Source organism: Musca vetustissima, unplaced genomic scaffold (assembly GCF_032173495.1).
Source record: "Musca vetustissima isolate MV318-11 ecotype Yass unplaced genomic scaffold, APGP_CSIRO_Mvet_v1 utg5528, whole genome shotgun sequence".
Classification (NCBI taxonomy): Eukaryota; Metazoa; Arthropoda; class Insecta; order Diptera; family Muscidae; genus Musca; species Musca vetustissima.
In genome coordinates, this window is record NW_026888134.1 from 72,410 (window position 1) to 91,488 (window position 19,079).

General features: G+C 37.2%; 3 protein-coding genes across 3 annotated transcripts; 2 read left to right on the forward strand and 1 right to left on the reverse strand.

Moving 5' to 3' along the window:
* The first annotated feature begins 3,410 nt into the window (after positions 1–3,410).
* Positions 3,411–3,960, forward strand: LOC133335971 (collagen alpha-2(IX) chain-like). The gene is made up of 2 exons (XM_061544264.1): positions 3,411–3,444; positions 3,515–3,960. Exons 1-2 carry the CDS (start codon positions 3,411–3,413, stop codon positions 3,958–3,960), a joined length of 480 nt encoding a protein of 159 aa, XP_061400248.1.
* A 1,479-nt stretch (positions 3,961–5,439) lies between these two features.
* LOC133335973 (membrane-bound alkaline phosphatase-like) lies at positions 5,440–7,053 on the reverse strand. The gene is made up of 2 exons (XM_061544266.1): positions 5,941–7,053; positions 5,440–5,775 (listed from the first exon to the last, which is right to left on the reverse strand). The coding sequence occupies exons 1-2, from the start codon at positions 7,051–7,053 to the stop codon at positions 5,440–5,442; spliced, it is 1,449 nt and encodes a 482-aa protein (XP_061400250.1).
* Positions 7,054–9,093: 2,040 nt separating this feature from the next.
* LOC133335972 (membrane-bound alkaline phosphatase-like) lies at positions 9,094–10,669 on the forward strand. The gene has a single exon (XM_061544265.1). It carries the CDS (start codon positions 9,094–9,096, stop codon positions 10,663–10,665), a length of 1,572 nt encoding a protein of 523 aa, XP_061400249.1. The 3' UTR covers positions 10,666–10,669.
* Positions 10,670–19,079: the final 8,410 nt, after the last annotated feature.

The window sequence follows — 19,079 nt, forward strand, 5'->3', positions numbered from 1 at the left end:
TATTCGACGAATAGGACTATAAAGCCGCATTCGACAGCCCTATCCGTTCAGAAGTGTTTAAAGCCATGTCGGCGTTTGGCATTCCTGCAAAATTATTTCGGCTATGCAGGATAACTTTAACTGGCACAAGATCAGCAGTTAAAGTCGGAAAGGACCTATCGGAGCTCTTTAATACCGAATAAGGATTCTGACAATGTGACAGTTTGTCGTGTAGCCTTTTTAAAATCCTGCTGGAAAAGGTCATACGAGAGGCAAGCGTGAACAGAAATGGCACTCTGTACACCAAACAACACATGTTACTCACCTACGCCGCCGATGACATCGATATAATGGATCGAACATTGCGAGCGGTGGCAGCTACCTTTGAACGAATTGAGAAGGAGTCTGCCAAAGTGGTGGGTCTGGCAGTAAACGGCGAGAAGACCAAGCTGATGGTATCAACGCGCAAGACGTCCAGTAGACTCGGACCAACTGTGGAACTTGAAAACTACAGCTTCGAGGTAGTTAAAGATTTTATATACCTTGGTTCAGCCATAAATAAAACGAATGACATCAGTTTTGAAATTCGGAGAAGGATTGTGATGGCCAACAGATGCTACTAGGGTCTAAGTAAGCAGTTTAGAATCAAGGCCACCTCCCGCCAGACCAAACTCACCCTTTATAAGACGCTGAAACTTACCGTGCTGTCATATGGATCTGAAGGATAAGTACCCATGCTGGCACAAGCAGATGAGGCAGCTCTTGGGATGTTTGAAAGAAAAATTCTCCGAAAGATCTATGGGCCGATCTGCATCGACGGTGAATATCGGCGTCGATTGAACCACGAGCTTTACAATTTATACACGGACATCGACATTGTTAGACGTATTGAGCTGCAGCGACTACGATGGCTAGGCCATGTTGTGCGAATGAATGAGAATGCCCCAGCTCAAAAGGCATATAAAAGCGAGCCTACTGATGGTTCCCGTAGAAGGGGAAGGCCACGAATAAGATGGAAATACCAAGTAGAAAATAACATCTTGGAACGTGGCATTTCAAATAGGTGGAATGCGCAAAAGACCGACACGCTTGCAAATCTTTTTATACCCTTCACCACACTGTGGTACAGGGTATAATACCCTTTGTGCATATGTTTGTAACAGGCAAAAGGAAACGAGATAGACACATGGTTCCTTTTGAGAATATGCATAGAATCACTTTCTGAGTCGATTTATGCATGTCCGTCCGTCTGTAGATGTTAAATTGTAAACAAAGTACAGGTCGCATTTATGATCCGATTTGGATGAAATTTGGCACAAGTCACTTATTCGGCCCAAGGACGAACCCTATTGAAATTGGGAAAAAATCGGTTCAGATTTAGATATAGCTCCCATACATATTTTCGTCCGATATAGGCACCAATGTACCTATATATCTTTCGATTTGCACGAAATTTGGCATAGCGTACTGAAATAGGTCCATAATGATGTGTGCAAAGTTTCGTGAAAATCGGTTCAGATTTAGATATAGCTCCCATATATGTTTTCGTCCGATTTAAGGTAAATGTGGCACCAAAGTACCTATATATATTTCGATTTGCAAGAAATTTGGCATAGCGTACTGAATTAGGTCCAGAATGATGTGTGCTAAGTTTTGTGAAAATCGGTTCAGATAGAGATATAGCTCCCATATATATATTCGTCCGATTTAAGGTAAACGGGGCACCAAAGTACCTATATAACTTTCGATTTACACGAAATTCGGCACAGCGTGCTGAATAAGGTCCAGAATGATGTGTGCTAAGTTTCGTGAAAATCGGTTCAGATTTAGATATAGCTCCCATATATATTTTCGACCGATTTTAAGTAAATAGTGCACCAAATTCCCTATATATTCTTTGATTTGCACGAAATTTGGCACAGCGTAATGAATTAAGTCTGGAACGATGTGTGTAAAATTTCGTGAAAATCGGTTCAGATTTAGATATAGCTCCCATATATATTTTCGTCCGATTTTAGGTAAATAGTGCACCAAAGTCCCTATATATCGTTCGATTTGCACGAAATTTGGCATAGCATTCTGAATTAAATCTAGAACGATGTGTGTTAAATTTCGTGAATATCGGTTCAGATTTAGATATAGCTCCCATATATATTTTCGTCCGATTTTAGTTAAATAGTGCACCAAAGTCCCTATATATTCTTTGATTTGCACGAAATTTGGCACAGCGTACTAAATTAAGTCTAGAACGATGTGTGTTAAATTTCGTGAAAATCGGTTCAGATTTAGATATAGCTTCCATATATATTTTTGCCAGATTTTTTGTAAATGGTGCACCAAAGACCCTATATACCCTTCCATTTGCACGAAATTTGGATTTATATGTAAATGAGGAACTCAAAATGTGGCCGAAGATGTGACAAGTTTTGATGAAATCGGTTTAGATTTCGATATTTTGCTTTAAATTTATTTACATAATTTTGTCCCATTGTAAGAAGCAACTCTATATCTGATCAATATTTAGTATAGGTTGCAGAATGACATGTTTAATTTCATGTTAGTGGCCCTTCAAAAATGCGACGTCTGTTAGGATCCCATCTGTTGAATATACCAAAAGTGGTGAAGGGTAGAATATAGTCGGCCCCGTCCGACTTTACTAGTTTCCTTACTGGTTTAAGCTCGGCTTATGGAACGACCGTTCTGTAACAAGCCAGCTAAGACAAGGTGTGGATTTATTTAAAAAATATTTTTTGAAAATGAAAAAAGGCACGGATTTAAAAAAATGTTTTTTTTTCAAGAAACCATAAAAAATTTTACGGGCAAGGCACCGGTTTGACCCCCTTCTCAGGTGTCCCATTTTAATACCCATTACCTCACAATAACAGCAAAAGATAGGTGCTAAAGAGTCTACCCAATTGGAATAAAATGTGATTATTCTAATTGGAAACAGAACAATGGATAGCCCGATAACACAACGGTACACATGATGATGTCTCACATTTCATCATTCAGCAAAACCATGGATCAAGTGGACATTGAATGGTCACAATGTGTGTGTGTGGGTAAATGAAGCAATTCACTCACACACATACGAGGGCAGAAGCTATAAAACTCGGCTTAGAACCATTTATCGATAAAGAAAAAACACAAAACATAGACCATAAATTATTTACGACTGATGGAGACAAGTTAGTGGGAGAGGAGGAGGGGAGGGGAAATTGAGAAAAGCCCATTTTCATTGACACACATTGACCAAAATCGGATTTTTTGGAAATATGAATGGAAATTGGTAATTATGACAATCATACCCTAAAGAAGGTGTAATATAAAATAGGCGGCAGATAGATTTTGAAAATTAGTAACATTTTAGTCGTAGCAGAGCAAACAACAAAATTTATGAAATAAAAAAAAAAAATACTTTTTTTCTAAACATGAAAATATTGCTGGCTTTCCTATTAGTTGCGGGTAAGTTCGGGAGGAAAAATATTTTTTATTTTTTATCAACTTTTATTTCAAAATATTTCTTTCTTTTAAGGTTTCAGCACCTTTACCCACGCCCTCCTGAAATCATGCGTCTGTGAACAGGGCCCAGATGGTCCGCCCGGTCCCCAAGGCCAATTGGGTGCCAAAGGCGAAAAGGGCGACAGGGGTGTCACGGGTGTTGTTGGTGCCCAAGGACCCACGGGACCCATAGGCCAAAAAGGTGATCGAGGACCACCAGGTCTTCTCTCGCCGGCAATCGGTCCAAAGGGTCTACCCGGTCCACGTGGACCAACCACACCTTGCCCGGTATGCCCAAAACCACGTTCTACTGGTATTGAAATTGAGGCGGAATTGGAACCACATACAATTTATCGGGTAACTGAAAGTGGTGATTTGGCTCCAATACGAAAATTATATCCAACACCGGCAGTACGGTCACTCGTTAAGGAATATGTGGAAGCTCTGAGGGAAGAAGAGGAGGACGAAAGAAGAAAATAAATGGCGAGATGAAATGATTTCGAAATAAAGTGTAGATAATGTGTAGAATAAAAAGATGATTTTTTTATTTGAGGGAGTACACAATGAGGGAGGTATTGCGTGAAAAATGTAAATGTCAGAGGTAGAGGTTCGTATTGCTTTTGCGGAGCTCTGTAGAGATCCGTATAGCTGTTGCGGAGCTCTATAGAGGTGGTAGAATTAATGCGGAGCTCTATAGAGTTGCGTAGAGCTGGTTGCGGAGCTCTATTGAGGTCTGGTGAGGAGCTCTATAGAGCTGGTGAGGAGCTCTATAGAGGTCCGTATAGCTGGTGAGGAGCTCTATAGAGGTCCGTATAGCTGGTGAGGAGCTCTATAGAGGTCCGTATAGCTGGTGAGGAGCTCTATAGAGGTCCGTATAGCTGGTGAGGAGCTCTATAGAGGTCCGTATAGCTGGTGAGGAGCTCTATAGAGGTCCGTATAACTAGTGTGGAGCTCTATAGCTTTATAGAAGTCCGACTAGCTGGCGTAGAGCTTATGTGGAGCCCTGAAGAAGTCCGTATAACTGGTGCGAATCTCTATAGAGGTCCTAATAGCTGGTGCGCAGATCTATAGATGTCCGTATAGCTGGTGAGGAGCTCTATATAGAACCGTATAGGTGGTGCAGAGCTCTATAGAGGTCCGTATAGCTGGTGCGGATCATTATAGAAGTCCGTATAGCTGGTGCGTAGCTCTATAGAGGTCCGTATAGCTGGTGTGGTGATCCGAATGGTTGGTGAGTATTAACACAGAGTCCCATATAGGTATGTTTAGTTGCCACAAATCTATGTAGAGGCTAGTCAAGGTTATGAGGTGCTCAGGGTTCTCGAAAAATATATTTAAAAAAATATAATTAAAAAAAAACATTGTTTTAATTTTTAAATACTGCTGCCGTAGTTTTTGTTGTCTTTAATTTATTTTCCCTTTTATCAGCACTTTTGACAAGTCATGCCCGCCTCCCCTCCTTATGTATGACTTAGTCTATCAAACATTGTAATCAATTTCTAGACAAAGTATCGAGCCACTAGAAAACTTAACCTTTTGCCTTTATCAACAACAGCAAAGAAATTTCAATATTTACTTAGACGGTAAGTTTCGAAGTTTTTGCTTTCGTTGTTTTTTTTTGCATACAAGAATCTGATATTGAAATGTTGGGATAACGCCTCCAGCAGGTAGTCGAAATGTGGCATTATCCTTGTAATACAATACTTGACTTGTGAATATGTATCCAGAAAACCAAAAGGTAAATATAATTCTAACACCTTTTGTAACACGAACAACAACAACAATAATAATAACAAAAACAATGGTAAGGAAAATAAATACAAAAGAGGATATCCTTTGTCAAATATTCGCCATCAAGTCCTTTGTAAATAATAATAGTCGATGCTATTCTCTGTAACTATATTTTTATTTATTTAGGATTGGAGTACCTTAAAAATTGAACAGGAGATTAAAATCTGCTTAAAGTTTATCATCAGCAAAGGGACCAATATTGGCAATATGGGCCATAGTTGCAGGAATATTAGTCTGTTCATAATTGCCGACAAAATAGTGGGCCATGGGACCCGAAGCAAAAACACCAACATCATCGGCACCATGGGTTTCCGAGTTCAGGGGTACAGTGGCCATAAAACGATAAGAAGGATCCTGTGTATCATATTTCCTCAAGTCGCGACGTCCTGTCTTTGAGGAGAACGTTTTCGAGTAGCCAGGGCCATTGGCATAGGAGAGAATGGTATAGGGCAAGCCATCGGAGGCCTTACCGGGGGCCAATTCGAAAATGTTTTGACGACGATACTGGAAATAAAAAAAATAAATTAGAAAAAATTATTAATTTTTATAAAAAACGAAGATTAAAAAAATAAGGGTCCTCTATAAGGCGTATATTTTTTAAAAAATATTTTGAGGGTCCTTCATAAGGTGTGAATTTTTTTAGAAAATATTTTCAAGACCAAAACTTACCGGATAACCATTCAGCGACATGGTATGCGAATGATCCGATGTCACCACAATCAGAGTATCCTCTTCACTGGTCATATTCCTTGCCAATTCAACAGCCTTGGCAAACTGCTCAGTATCCTCGAGAGATTTATGCGCCCTCGAATCATGATGAGCCATATCGATGCGGGCACCCTCCACAAACAAGAAGTATCCCTTTTCATTTTTACTCAACAGCTCAATGGCCTTTTGGGTCATCAACGACAATGAAGGATCGGAATTTTCCAAGCGATTCCTCTTCAAATCACCATGATATGGACAATGGGATGGACTAAACAGCCCCATAAGATATTCCGTTTTACTTATGTCCACCATTTCCAGACCCTTCTTGGACCAAACATATTCAGCGGATTTCTTTTCAGCACGTTTGCCATCCAACCATTCTTTGATTAGATCCCGACGATCACTACGCAAACCGGGTTGGCCTTCTTCGTCATTCATGGTTTTGTCACGGAAGTTACGGCGTCCACCACCCAAGACCACACGTAGCTCCTTACCCACGGGCCATTCCACCAGTTGGCGTGCAATATCAACATTTATCTCCGGGCTACAACCATCCTCAATAATGGCCTCATCATATTCCCAGGCACGGTTGGCAGTGTGGGCATAGACACCAGCCGGTGAGGCATGTGTCACTCGAGCAGTGGTTACCAAACCAGCCCATTTCCCCGCATCCTGAGCCCATTTAGCCAAACTTTCGGTGTGAGTCGATGTGTCGTTGGCCTTGTAGCAATCATATTTGGGAACCTTAGCATTCACCCCAATCGTACCATAGTTACCCTTCACTCCGCTCAAATAAGCCGTGGCCGTTGAGGCTGAATCGGGCGTGCGTTTATCCACAGCATAGGTCTTCGATAATCCGGTATAGGGGAATTTTTCGAATGACACCTGCATACTGCTATCACCCATAAAATCACGGGTAGCTGTCACAGTGTGGACCGACATACCATCACCCAAGAAGAGAATAATATTCTTCGCCCTTTTGTTGTTCAGCTGATTATAGGCCTGTAGTTTATGGGCCAGAATATTTTGGGCTTTATCTACCCAAAATTGCGTATCCGCCTCCTCGGTGGCCATGGTATATGCCCTCGGGCTGGGGAAATTTGGATGATCAGGATCATGTTCGGCTTGGGCCAGTCCCAACAAAAGGCAGGACATGACGAGTATCACTACCACCACTTTAGACCTCATTTTGTCCTGGTCTCTGTCGCAACGTTCTGGTCAAAATTCTTTGACATACTAAAGGGGTTTTATTTATTGCTTTAAAATTTATAGAATTTTTTTTTATGAAATTAGAAATCTTATCTCCAATTTGCAGATGCTTGAAAACGTTTTTTTTTTTTTTGTCGTGCCCTCTTATCGGTGGTCAGGTATTTTAAAGGCCATATTCATTTGCCGATTATGTCAATCTTTGTGACAGAGAAAACGAAGTGGTTACTTTTTGCCCAATTAGTGACGTAGTGTCGAAATTTCTTGGAATGGGGTTTTCAGAATTTTATATCAAGATTGACAGAATATCTCCAAAAGATCTGAAAAAAAATTCTGAGAAAAAATTATGGAGGTTAAGATGCAATCAGTAAAAATATTTGTTACAAAAAAAAATATTTTTTTAAATACCCACGCCTTGTGCAGGACCCCAAAAATATGTTTTAAAAAAATCCACGCCTTGTGTAGGACCCCAAAAATATTTTTTAAAAAATCCACGCCTTGTGTAGGACCCTAAAAAATAAGTTTTAAAAAATCCACGCCTTGTGTAGGACCCTAAAAAATAAGTTTTAAAAAATCCACGCCTTGTGTAGGACCCTAAAAAATAAGTTTTAAAAAATCCACGCCTTGTGTAGGACCCTAAAAAATAAGTTTTAAAAAATCCACGCCTTGTGTAGGACCCTAAAAAATAAGTTTTAAAAAATCCACGCCTTGTGTAGGACCCTAAAAAATAAGTTTTAAAAAATCCACGCCTTGTGTAGGACCCTAAAAAATAAGTTTTAAAAAATCCACGCCTTGTGTAGGACCCTAAAAAATAAGTTTTAAAAAATCCACGCCTTGTGTAGGACCCTAAAAAATAAGTTTTAAAAAATCCACGCCTTGTGTAGGACCCTAAAAAATAAGTTTTAAAAAATCCACGCCTTGTGTAGGACCCTAAAAAATAAGTTTTAAAAAATCCACGCCTTGTGTAGGACCCTAAAAAATAAGTTTTAAAAAATCCACGCCTTGTGTAGGACCCTAAAAAATAAGTTTTAAAAAATCCACGCCTTGTGTAGGACCCTAAAAAATAAGTTTTAAAAAATCCACGCCTTGTGTAGGACCCTAAAAAATAAGTTTTAAAAAATCCACGCCTTGTGTAGGACCCTAAAAAATAAGTTTTAAAAAATCCACGCCTTGTGTAGGACCCTAAAAAATAAGTTTTAAAAAATCCACGCCTTGTGTAGGACCCTAAATAATAAGTTTTAAAAAATCCACGCCTTGTGTAGGACCCTAAAAAATAAGTTTTAAAAAATCCACGCCTTGTGTAGGACCCCAAAAATATTTTTTAAAAAATCCACGCCTTGTGTAGGACCCTAAAAAATAAGTTTTAAAAAATCCACGCCTTGTGTAGGACCCCAAAATATTTTTTAAAAAATCCACGCCTTGTGTAGGACCCCAAAAATATTTTTTAAAAAATCCACGCCTTGTGTAGGACCCCAAAAATATTTTTTAAAAAATCCGCGCCTTGTGTAGGACCCCAAAAATATTTTTTAAAAAAATCCACAACTTTTAATTTTGAATCCTAAGAAATTTGCCCCCACACCCTCCTTTATTAGCACGCTTCTTTTTTTTGCTATTCGACGTCACCGTCACTGATTTCATTATCACAAGTGGCCAATATTACCAAAAAAAAGAGTGATTTCCGAACAAAGATCAACATTGCGATAATCTGTTTAACAAAATTATCGGCCATTGAGAAAAATTGTTAGTTAATTTGACAGCTATCGATGTGAAGTGACAGCAGAGACGAAGACGTGCGAAGTAGAGGCGTCAAGCGACGCCAACAACAACAACAAGTTCTACTTAAGGCCCATGTATTGGACAATTTCGATTTAGTTGAACGGAAAATTTTGCTCGAAGAGGTGGTTCGCAATGGAGTTCTCCCTTAAGATTACGATTTTGGGCCTACTCCTGATACAAACGGTTCTCTGCAGCCCCCAACAGGATGAAGAGGATTTAAAAGATAAATTAATGCATCCCGATTTGCGGAATGATCACTTCGATGCCAGATCATTGAGACGGGTGGGTGAAGATACCCAAGAATTTTGGTTAAATCAGGGCAAGGAGTTCATCAAACAACAACAGCGGCAACAACAAAATACGAAGGTGGCCAAGAACGTGATAATGTTTTTGGGTGATGGGATGGGTTTGACAACCCTGGTAGCGGCCCGCAACTACATTGATGGTGAACACACGAAGTTGTCGTTTGAAGAATTCCCCTATACTGGCCTTTCGAAAACCTACAGTGTGGATAAAATTACCCCAGACTCGGCAACCACGGCCACAGCCTATTTGTGCGGTGTTAAGGCCAATTATGGTACCATTGGTGTCAATGCCCATGTCGGTCGGGATAATTGTGAAGCTATGCGTAATACCTCCAATCATGTTTACTCCATTGCCAAATGGGCCATGGATGCGGGAAAATCTGCCGGCTTTGTTACCACCACCCGTATTACCCATGCCTCCCCGGCTGGGGTCTATGCTCACACTGCCGACCGTGTTTGGGAAAATAATGATGATCTTGAGGCCGATTGTGGTCCAGACAATGGCCTCGATGATATTGCTGTCCAGCTGATCCATGGTGCGGTTGGATCCCGTCTAAAGGTCATGATGGGTGGTGGCAAGCGAAATTTCTTTGACAAGACAATCTACAGCAAAGGTTTGCGTACCGATGGCCGCAATCTCATCGAAGAGTATTTAGAAAAATCCCCACGCAATGCCTATGTTGAGACCCGTGAAGAATTGGCTAATGTGGATCTGACACAAATCGATCGTTTGTTGGGTACCTTCAGCAGCAATCACATGGATTACCACCTGGAAGCGGTGGCCAATCCCTCCAACACCCAACCCACTTTGGCGGAAATGACCAAAAAGGCCATTGAATTTTTAGAACAGGACAATGAACAGGGCTATTTCCTCTTTGTGGAGGGTGGTAAAATTGATTTGGGGCATCATTCGAACAAGGCACGCATGGCCTTGGATGAAACGAAAGAATTTTCCGAAACCATTGCCATGGCTAGAGAAATGACCAGCGAAGAAGATACCCTCATTGTCGTGACCTCCGATCACTCGCACACCTTCAGTGTGGCTGGTTATCAAAATCGTGGCTCGGACATTTTCAGTCTACGCAATTCGAATGTTGATGGCATGGACTATTCACCGCTCAGCTATGCCAATGGCCCCTCCTACTCGGAATATGTCAATGAAAAGGCCACTCAGCGTATTGACCCCAATTTGGTATTGACCGGTGCCGCAAAGGATGTGTTCCCCGCCACGGTGCCATTGTCCACGGAGACCCATGGTGGTGAAGATGTTGGCGTATTTGCTTCGGGACCATGGTCTCATCTCTTTACCGGTGTCTATGAACAAAATACCATACCACATATGATGGCCTATGCCGCCTGTATTGGTGAGGGTCTAAAGGCTTGTGATACCTTATCGTGAAACGTGACGTGAAGTGGTTCGGTGAAAAAATTGTAAATTCGGAAGGCAAATAAAATTTGATTTATAATTGTAAACAAATAAAGATAAGATTAAGAGCGAATTAAAATAACAGAAAAAAAAAATTCTACTAAAAAATTGAATTACCTATGTTGGCAAATTATTGTTGTTGTTGGTGTGTGTGAAGTGATAATCTAATAATAGAGCAATAACGAAACTTTACTGTATAGAAAAATACGTAACGAATATTTTCTGCATAGAAACTTACTTAACGGAACATTTTTTGTTATGAAAATTAACTTAACGAAACTTTTCTATATACAAAAACCACTTAACGAAACTTTTTTTAATACAAATACTACTTACGGAATCATTTCTGTAGACTAAAAAAACTTAACGAAAATTTTCTGTATAGAAAACATACTTAACGAAACTTTTTTTGTGTAAAAAACCTACTTAACGAAACTTTTTGTAATGAAATTATACTTAACGAAACTCTTTGTTATGAAAATATACATAACGAAACTTGTCTACCGCTTAACGAAGCTTTTCACTTAACGAAACTTTTCTGTACAGTAAAACTCACTTAACGAAGCTTTTTTGTATACGAAACCCGCTTAACGAAACTTTCTGTATTGAAATTCTATTTAACGAAACTTTTCTGTATTGAAAGTTTACTTAACGAAACTTATCTGTAAAAAATAATAACACTTAACGAATCTTTTTATATAAAAACCAGCTTAACGAAACTTTTGTATATATGAGAGCCACTTAATGCCACTTTTTTTGTCTACAAACGGACTTAACGTGACTTTTTTGTATAAAAATATCACTTAACGAAATTTTTCTTTATAGAAAACTCACTTAACGAAAGATTTTGTATATAAAAACCACTTAACGAAACTTTTATATAGAGAAAACCCACATAACGAAACTTGTTTTTATACAAAATCCACCCATCGGAACTTTTCTGTATAGAAAAGCCACTTAACGAAAGTTTTTGGTAGACAAAGTCCACTTAACGAAACTCTTTATGAAGAATACTCACCTAACGAAATTTTTGGTAAAAAAAAAACTGGACTTAACGACACTTTTTGTACAGAAATATTACTTAACGAAAATTTTTTGTATAGAAAAGTCACTTAACGAACGTTTTTGTTGCATATAAAAGCGGCACAACGAAAGTTTTTGGTAGGCAAAATCCACTTAACGAAACTTTTCTATATGAAAAATCCACTTAACGAATGTTTTTGGTAGACAAAATCCACTTAACGAAACATTTTATGAAAAATACTCACCTAACGAAACTTTTTGTTTAAAAAACTGCACTTAACGACACTTTGTGTACAGAAATGTTAATTAACGAAACTTTTTTTGCATAGAAAACTAACCTAACAAAAGTTTTTGGTAGACAAGATCCACTTAACGAAAAATTTTATGAAAAATACTCACCTAACGAAACTTTTTGTTTAAAAAAACTGCACTTAACGAATCTTTTTGTACAGAAATAGTACTTAACGAAACTTTTCTGTATATAAAAGCCACTTAACGAAAGTTTTTGGTAGACAAAATCCACTTAACGAAACTTTTCTGTATAGAAAATCCACTTAACGAAAGTTTTTGGTAGGCAAAATCCACTTAACAAAACTGTTTATAACGAATACTCACTTAACGAGACTTGTTGTTTAAATAAACTGCACTTAACGACACTTTTTGTACAGAAATATTACTTAACGAAACTTTTCTTTATAGAAAATCCACTTAACGAAACTTTTCTGTTTGAAAAATCCACTTATCGAAACTTTTTGGTAGACAAAATCCACTTAACGAAACTCTTTGTGAAGTATACTCACTTAACGAAACTTTTTGTTTAAAGAAACTGCACTTAATATCCACTTAACGAAACTTTTCTGTATATAAAAGTTTCCTTACGAAACTTCTCTGTATAGAAAATCCACTTAACGAAAGTTGTTGATAGACAAAATCCACTTAATAAAACTTTTTATGAAAAATACTAACTTAACGAAGGTTTTTCTTTGTATATAAAAACCACTTAACGACATTTTTTGTATAGAAAACTCACTTAACGAAACCTTTCTATATAAAAAATCGCCTTAACGATACATTAATTCAAAGAAAATTCACTTAACGAAACTTTTCTATGTAGAAATTCCACTTAACGAAACTTTTCCTAAAAGAAAACTCACTTAACGAAACTTATCTACATTAAAAAGCACTTGACGAAACTTCCTTTTATGTAAAAATATTTGTTAAAGCAAGGTTCCTGTATAGAAAACCCACGTAACGAAACTTTTTCCTATAGGAAATCCACTTAACGAAACTTTTTATTAAGGTAATTAAACTTAACGAAGAAAATATTCAATTTATACACCTTCGTTAAGTTATTCCTAGTGACTTTAAAATTAAAATTTATGCATTATTTCATTATAGGCAGATATTTAGCCTCTCTCTCACACTCTCCAACTATCTCTCTCATTCTCTCTTCGATTTATTTTTGCCACCAAAAACTACAGATTTGTTTGACCGACAAGTGCCATACAACATTAACATACAACCAACCACACACATCAACATTTAATTTTATGTTTGAAAGGCCCATAAAAATTCCGATTAGATTAACCGGCGAACAATACAAACGAATTATATGTTACAATGGCCGAAATAACAACAACATCAACAATAACTACAACAACAATAGTAGTCAAATGAAAAGCGAAATGTGAAAAAGGAAAAGCTCACCATTGCCAACAATAACAACAAAACTACTATCACAACTTCAAGCCAATTCTTCACACCACACTTTGCCATCGACTCGTTCATCGTCTGAATGAGAAAAGTGTGTCCTATCGGAATCATCTGCTCCCCCACCCCCACTGGGGACCATGCACCACCCCTTTTAATTCTTTGTTAGCCGGTAGGAAAATCCTTTATTTCCAGCATTCCGTTTCGATTTTCTTCTTTTTCAATGGAAGCTCAGAGACACAATCAAACATCGCAACGATTCGCCAGCTACCCGGTCGAGCCGCCTTAAATAACTAAAGAATAAGTTAACCGGGGCCCACAAAATGCCAGCCTGAATGGCCAAATGAACGACTGAATGACTGCCTGCCTGTATAAATGAATGGCCCATAGAACGCCGGGGCGAATAGCCGAATGAATGAATCAAACCATTGATTGCCCATTTACCGAAAAACAGAATCAAACCACAAAATTTAATTTATCTTCCATCACGCGTGGGGTTCTCGTGTGTGCGCCACACACCATGTCTCACACGGGGTATTGGTGGCCGAATGAGGAGAGCTGTAAGGAGAAAGGACCAACACTTTGGTGTTTCGTTATGTGAAAAGGATTTTTGTTTTTGGGTGCGATGTGTGTCTTTCCGGTGAGTGGTTCGGTTGGCTGGTTGGTCGGTCGGATGGTTGGTTGCATCTACAACGATATGTGGTTTTTGTTACTGCTCGAGTGAAATTACAACAACAACAGCAACAAATACATCGTCAACAAGCTTAAAGTTTCAGTAGAGGATATTTGTTGCTTTATTCAACTAACCGAAAAAAATAAAGTAACGGAAGTCTTTATAATGGAGTGGCTTCGATGTAGAATCGATGCAAGAGACAGTGGGCCTTAATGGGAAAATTCGTCAAGTAATTTTTTGATATAGAAAATGTTCTTTAAGTGTATTTTTCTAATAAAATATTTCGTCAAATTGGTTTGGCAAAATAAAAAAAAGTTTCGTTAAGTGAGTTTTCTGTCCAAGAATGTTTCGTTAAGTGATTTTTTCTATACAGAAAAGATTCGTTAAGTGATTGTTATCTATAGAAATGTTTCGTTATGGGTTTGTTATCTATGGAAATGTTCGTTAAGTGAAGAAGAAAAGTTTCGTTAAGTGACTTTCCTCTTTAAAAAAATTTCGTTAAGTGACTTTTTGATGTGGAATACTAAAGTAAAATTTCGTTGAGTGGGGTTTCTCCGTGGAAAGTGTCTCTTTAAGTGTATTTTCTATATTGACAAGTTTCGTTAAGTGACTTTTCTCTACAGAAAACTTTCGTTAAGTGACTTTTCTCCAGGTTAACGTTTCGTTAAGTGATTTTTGTGTATAAATGTTTCGTCAAGTGTCTTTCCTCATTACAAAAGTTTCGTTATGTGACTTTATGATGTGGAAAACAAAAGAAAAGTTTCGTTAAGCGACATTCCTATATGGAAAAGTTTCGTTAAGTGCCTTTTCTATATAGAAAAGTTTCGTTAAGTAACTTTTCTATATAGAAAAATTTCGTTAAGTGACTTTTCCATATAGAAAAGTTTCGTTAAGTGACTTTTCTATATAGAAAAGTTTCGTTAAGTGACTTTTTTATATATATAAAAAAGTTTCGTTAAGTGACTTTTCTGTATAGAGAAGCTTCGTTAAGTGACTTTTCTATACAGAAAAGCTTCGTTAAGTGACTTTTCTATATAGAAAAGTTTCGTTAAGTGACTTTTCTATATAGAAAAGTTTCGTTAAGTGACTTTTCTATATAGAAAAGTTTCGTTAAGTGACTTTTCTATATAGAAAAGTTTCGTTAAGTGACTTTTTTATATAGAAAAGTTTCGTTAAGTGTATTTTCTATATAGAAAAGTTTCGTTAAGTGACATTTCTATACAGAAAAGTTTCGCTAAGTGACTTTTCTATATAGAAAAGGTTCGTTAAGTGACTTTCCGTATAGAACGTTTCGTTTTTTATATAGAAAAGTTTCGTTATGTAACATTTCTATAGAAAGTTTCGTTAAGTAATTTTTCCTCTAGGTAAGTTTCGTTAAGTAACTTTTCCAGATAGAAACATTTCGTTAAGTAAATTTCCCCTAAAGAAAAGTTCGTTAAATGACTTCTATATTCAAAAAAGCTTCGTCAAGTGACTTTTCTATACAGAAAACTTTCGTCAAGTGATTTTACTCTGCCGATAATGTTTTCTATATGAAAATGTTTCCTTAAATGTGTTTTCTGCACAGAAAAGTTTCGTTAAGTGTAATTTCTTTATAGAAATGTTTCGTTAAGTGCGATTTCTTCATAAAAATGTTTCGTTAAGCTAATTTTTCTCACAGAAGAGTTTCGTTAAGTAAGTCTTGGGGATTTTTACATATTCAAAAGTATCGTTAGGTTGATTTCTATATAAAAATGTTTCGTTAAGTGAATTTTTCGGTAAAAAATGTTCGTTAAATAATTTTTTAATGTTTTAACGTTTCGTTAAGTCACTTTTAAGTGTTGAAATGTAGCTTTTATCTATAAAAACCTTCGTTAAATCACTTTTCTTTAAATAATTATTTCGTTAAGTATGTTATACCTCAAGAAAAGTTTCGTTAAGTACATTTTCTATATGAAACTGCTTCGTTAAATGGTGCTTCTATGCATAAAAGTTTCGTTAAGTGTGATTTCCTTAAAAAAATGTTTCGTTATGTTAGGTTTTTTATAAAAATGTTTCGTTAAGACAATTTTTCTCACAGAAGAGTCTGGTTAAGAAACTTTTTTTAGGAATTTTCCAAATAGAAAAGTATCGTCAAGTTAATTTCTATATGAAAATGTTTCGTTAAGTGAATTTTCTCAGTTTGAAAGTTTCGTTAAGTCACATTTTTCTCCCAAAAACCTTCGCCAAGTCACTTTTGTATAGAAAACGAAATTTTCAAGTTTCGTTAAGTCACATTGTCTTCTATGAAGTTTCGTTAAGCCATCTTTGTATTGATGTTGTTAACTCAGCCTAAAAGTTTCGTTAGGTCATAGGCTTCTTCTAAAAAGTTTCGTTAAGCCATTTTTCTAACAAAAATGTCGTTAAGTTCCTCTTTTTATAAAAAAAAAGTTTCGTTAAGTTATTTTTCTTTACACAGAATCCCTCTCATGCCACTGTTTATCTCTTAAAGCACCCATTTCACTGTCAAAAATTATTCTCTCTCATTGATAAAAACTTGATTTTTTTTCTCGTGCATGCTTCATATGTATATACTGACGTTATATGTGTGAGTGTGTGCGTATGTATATCTTTAGTGTGTGTATGGCTGCCGATATCATCTGCAAGTGACACTTATTTTGTTGTATAAAAGAACAAAAAGGAAATCAAATTCGTATAGCTCTTTACATGTGTTTCTGCTACACGGTAATACCTTTGTGGATGCTGGTAAATAGCTTTAAGCTAAGTTAGGCGAGGGTGGTATGGGGAGGCATGGGGAAAATGAGAAATATTTTTCAATTATGATTTAAAATTTCATCTTAAATGGTGATTTTTCTTTCCATAATTTTCAATCGCAAGGGAGGGGTGAGGCATCCATTCCATGTTTCACACTTAATTCCACCTTGTCACTTTGTGACAATACCACCCCATCTTAAACAGGTGTTTTATTCTCCATCGTGTGTCCCTGTTAAGACCTAAAAGGATTGTAAATTTTCACAATTGTTCCAGCTATGCTTGTCTATCAGGATTTGTATGGCATGAAGATGTAGTGTATGAATGTATGCTTGTGTGGAGTGTGTGTTTGTCGATTTTTTTGTACATCTCCTGGTAACGAACCACCACTACAAACTAAATTGTCATATCTATTTGTCTCATAATATTTACACTTGATACACTATTCCCGAACATTTTTTTTCGTTTATTGTTTGTTTGGATTAACACTCCAAAATAAAACTGGCTTCGAATTCGGCGAAGTGGAACGAACACACACACACACTGGGACACACTCACATCCCCAATACAATCAGAAACCACAACCATGGCCATGGCAGGTTAGCTAGGCTGGGAATGAACGCACAGTTGTCATCCGCTTAGAGGTAACAGGACTGATAGTGGTACCTAACTGTGAAGATTGACAGTTTTGGGGTTTTTTTCGGTTGTTATTATTTTTGCGGCGATGCGGTGTATGTGGGGGACGGCCCACTTTCTAACATATATAAGCAACATATCAATGGTCATGTTGTGTTCGATAATGCTGTGGGTGGGGAGAATTTTACACACTACAACATAATTTTTTGTAAAGGATTTTTATAGCCTTCACTTTTACATTTTTATACCGTACTGATTTGAGCCTAGAGTAATGTCTGCCATGTTTCGTGAAAATCGGTACAGATTTAGATATAGATCCCATATATATTTTCGTCCGATTTAAGGTAAATGGTGCAACAATGTCTCTACATATCTTTCGATTTGCACGAAATTTGGCTTAACGTACTGCATTGAGCCTAGAGTAATGTCTGCCAAATTTCGTGAAAATCGGTCCAGATTTAGATATAGATCCCATATATATTTTCGTCCGATTTAATGTAAATGGTGCAACAATGTCTCTACATATCTTTCGATTTGCACGAAATTCGACACAGCGTACTGATATGAGCTTAGAATAATGTTGTGTTAAGTTTTGTGAAAATCGGTTCAGATTTGGATATAGCTCCCATATATATATTTGTCCGATTTAAGGTAAATGGTGCGCCAAAGTCCCTATATATCTTTCGATTTGCACGAAATTTGGCACAGCGTACTGAATTGAGCCTAGAATGATGTCTGCCAAGTTTCGTGAAAATCGGTTCAGATTTAGATATAGCTCCCACAATAGTTTCGTCCGATTTTATGTAAATGGTGCACCAAAGTCCCTAAATATCTTTCGATTTGCACGAAATTTGGCACAGCTTACTGAATTGAGCCTAGAATGATGTCTGCCAAGTTTCGTGAAAATCGGTTCAGATTTAGATTAGTTCCCATATATATTTTCGTCCGATTTAAGGTAAATGTTTCACCAAAGTACCTATATATCTTTCGATTTTCACAAAATTTGGCATAACGTACTGAATTGAGCCCAGAATGATGTGTGCCAAGTTTCGTGAAAATTGGTCCAGGTTTAGTTATAGCTCCCACATATAGTTTCGTCCGATTTTATGTAAATGGTGCACCAAAGTCCCTCTACATTCTTCGATTTGCATGAAATTTGGCACAGCGTTATGAATTGAGTCTATAATGATGTGTGCAAAGTTTCGTGAAAATCGGTTCTGATTTAAATATAGCTACCATATATATTTTCGTCCGATTTAAGGTAAATGGTGCACCAAAGTCCCTAAATATCTTTCGATTTGTACGAAATTTGGCATAGCGTACTAAATTAAGTCTAGAATAATATGTGCAAAGTTTCGTGAAAATCGGTTCAGATTTGGATATAGCTCCCATCGTCCGATTTAAGGTAAATGGTGCATTAAAGTCCCTATATATCTTTCGATTTGCACGAAATTTGGCACAGCGTACTGAATTGAGCCTGGAATGATGTATGCCAAGTTTCGTGAAAATCGGTTAAGATTTGGATATAGCTCCCATATATAATTTCGTCCGATTTAAGGTAAATGGTGCAAGAAAGTCCCTAAATATTTTTCGATTTGCACGAAATTCGGCACAT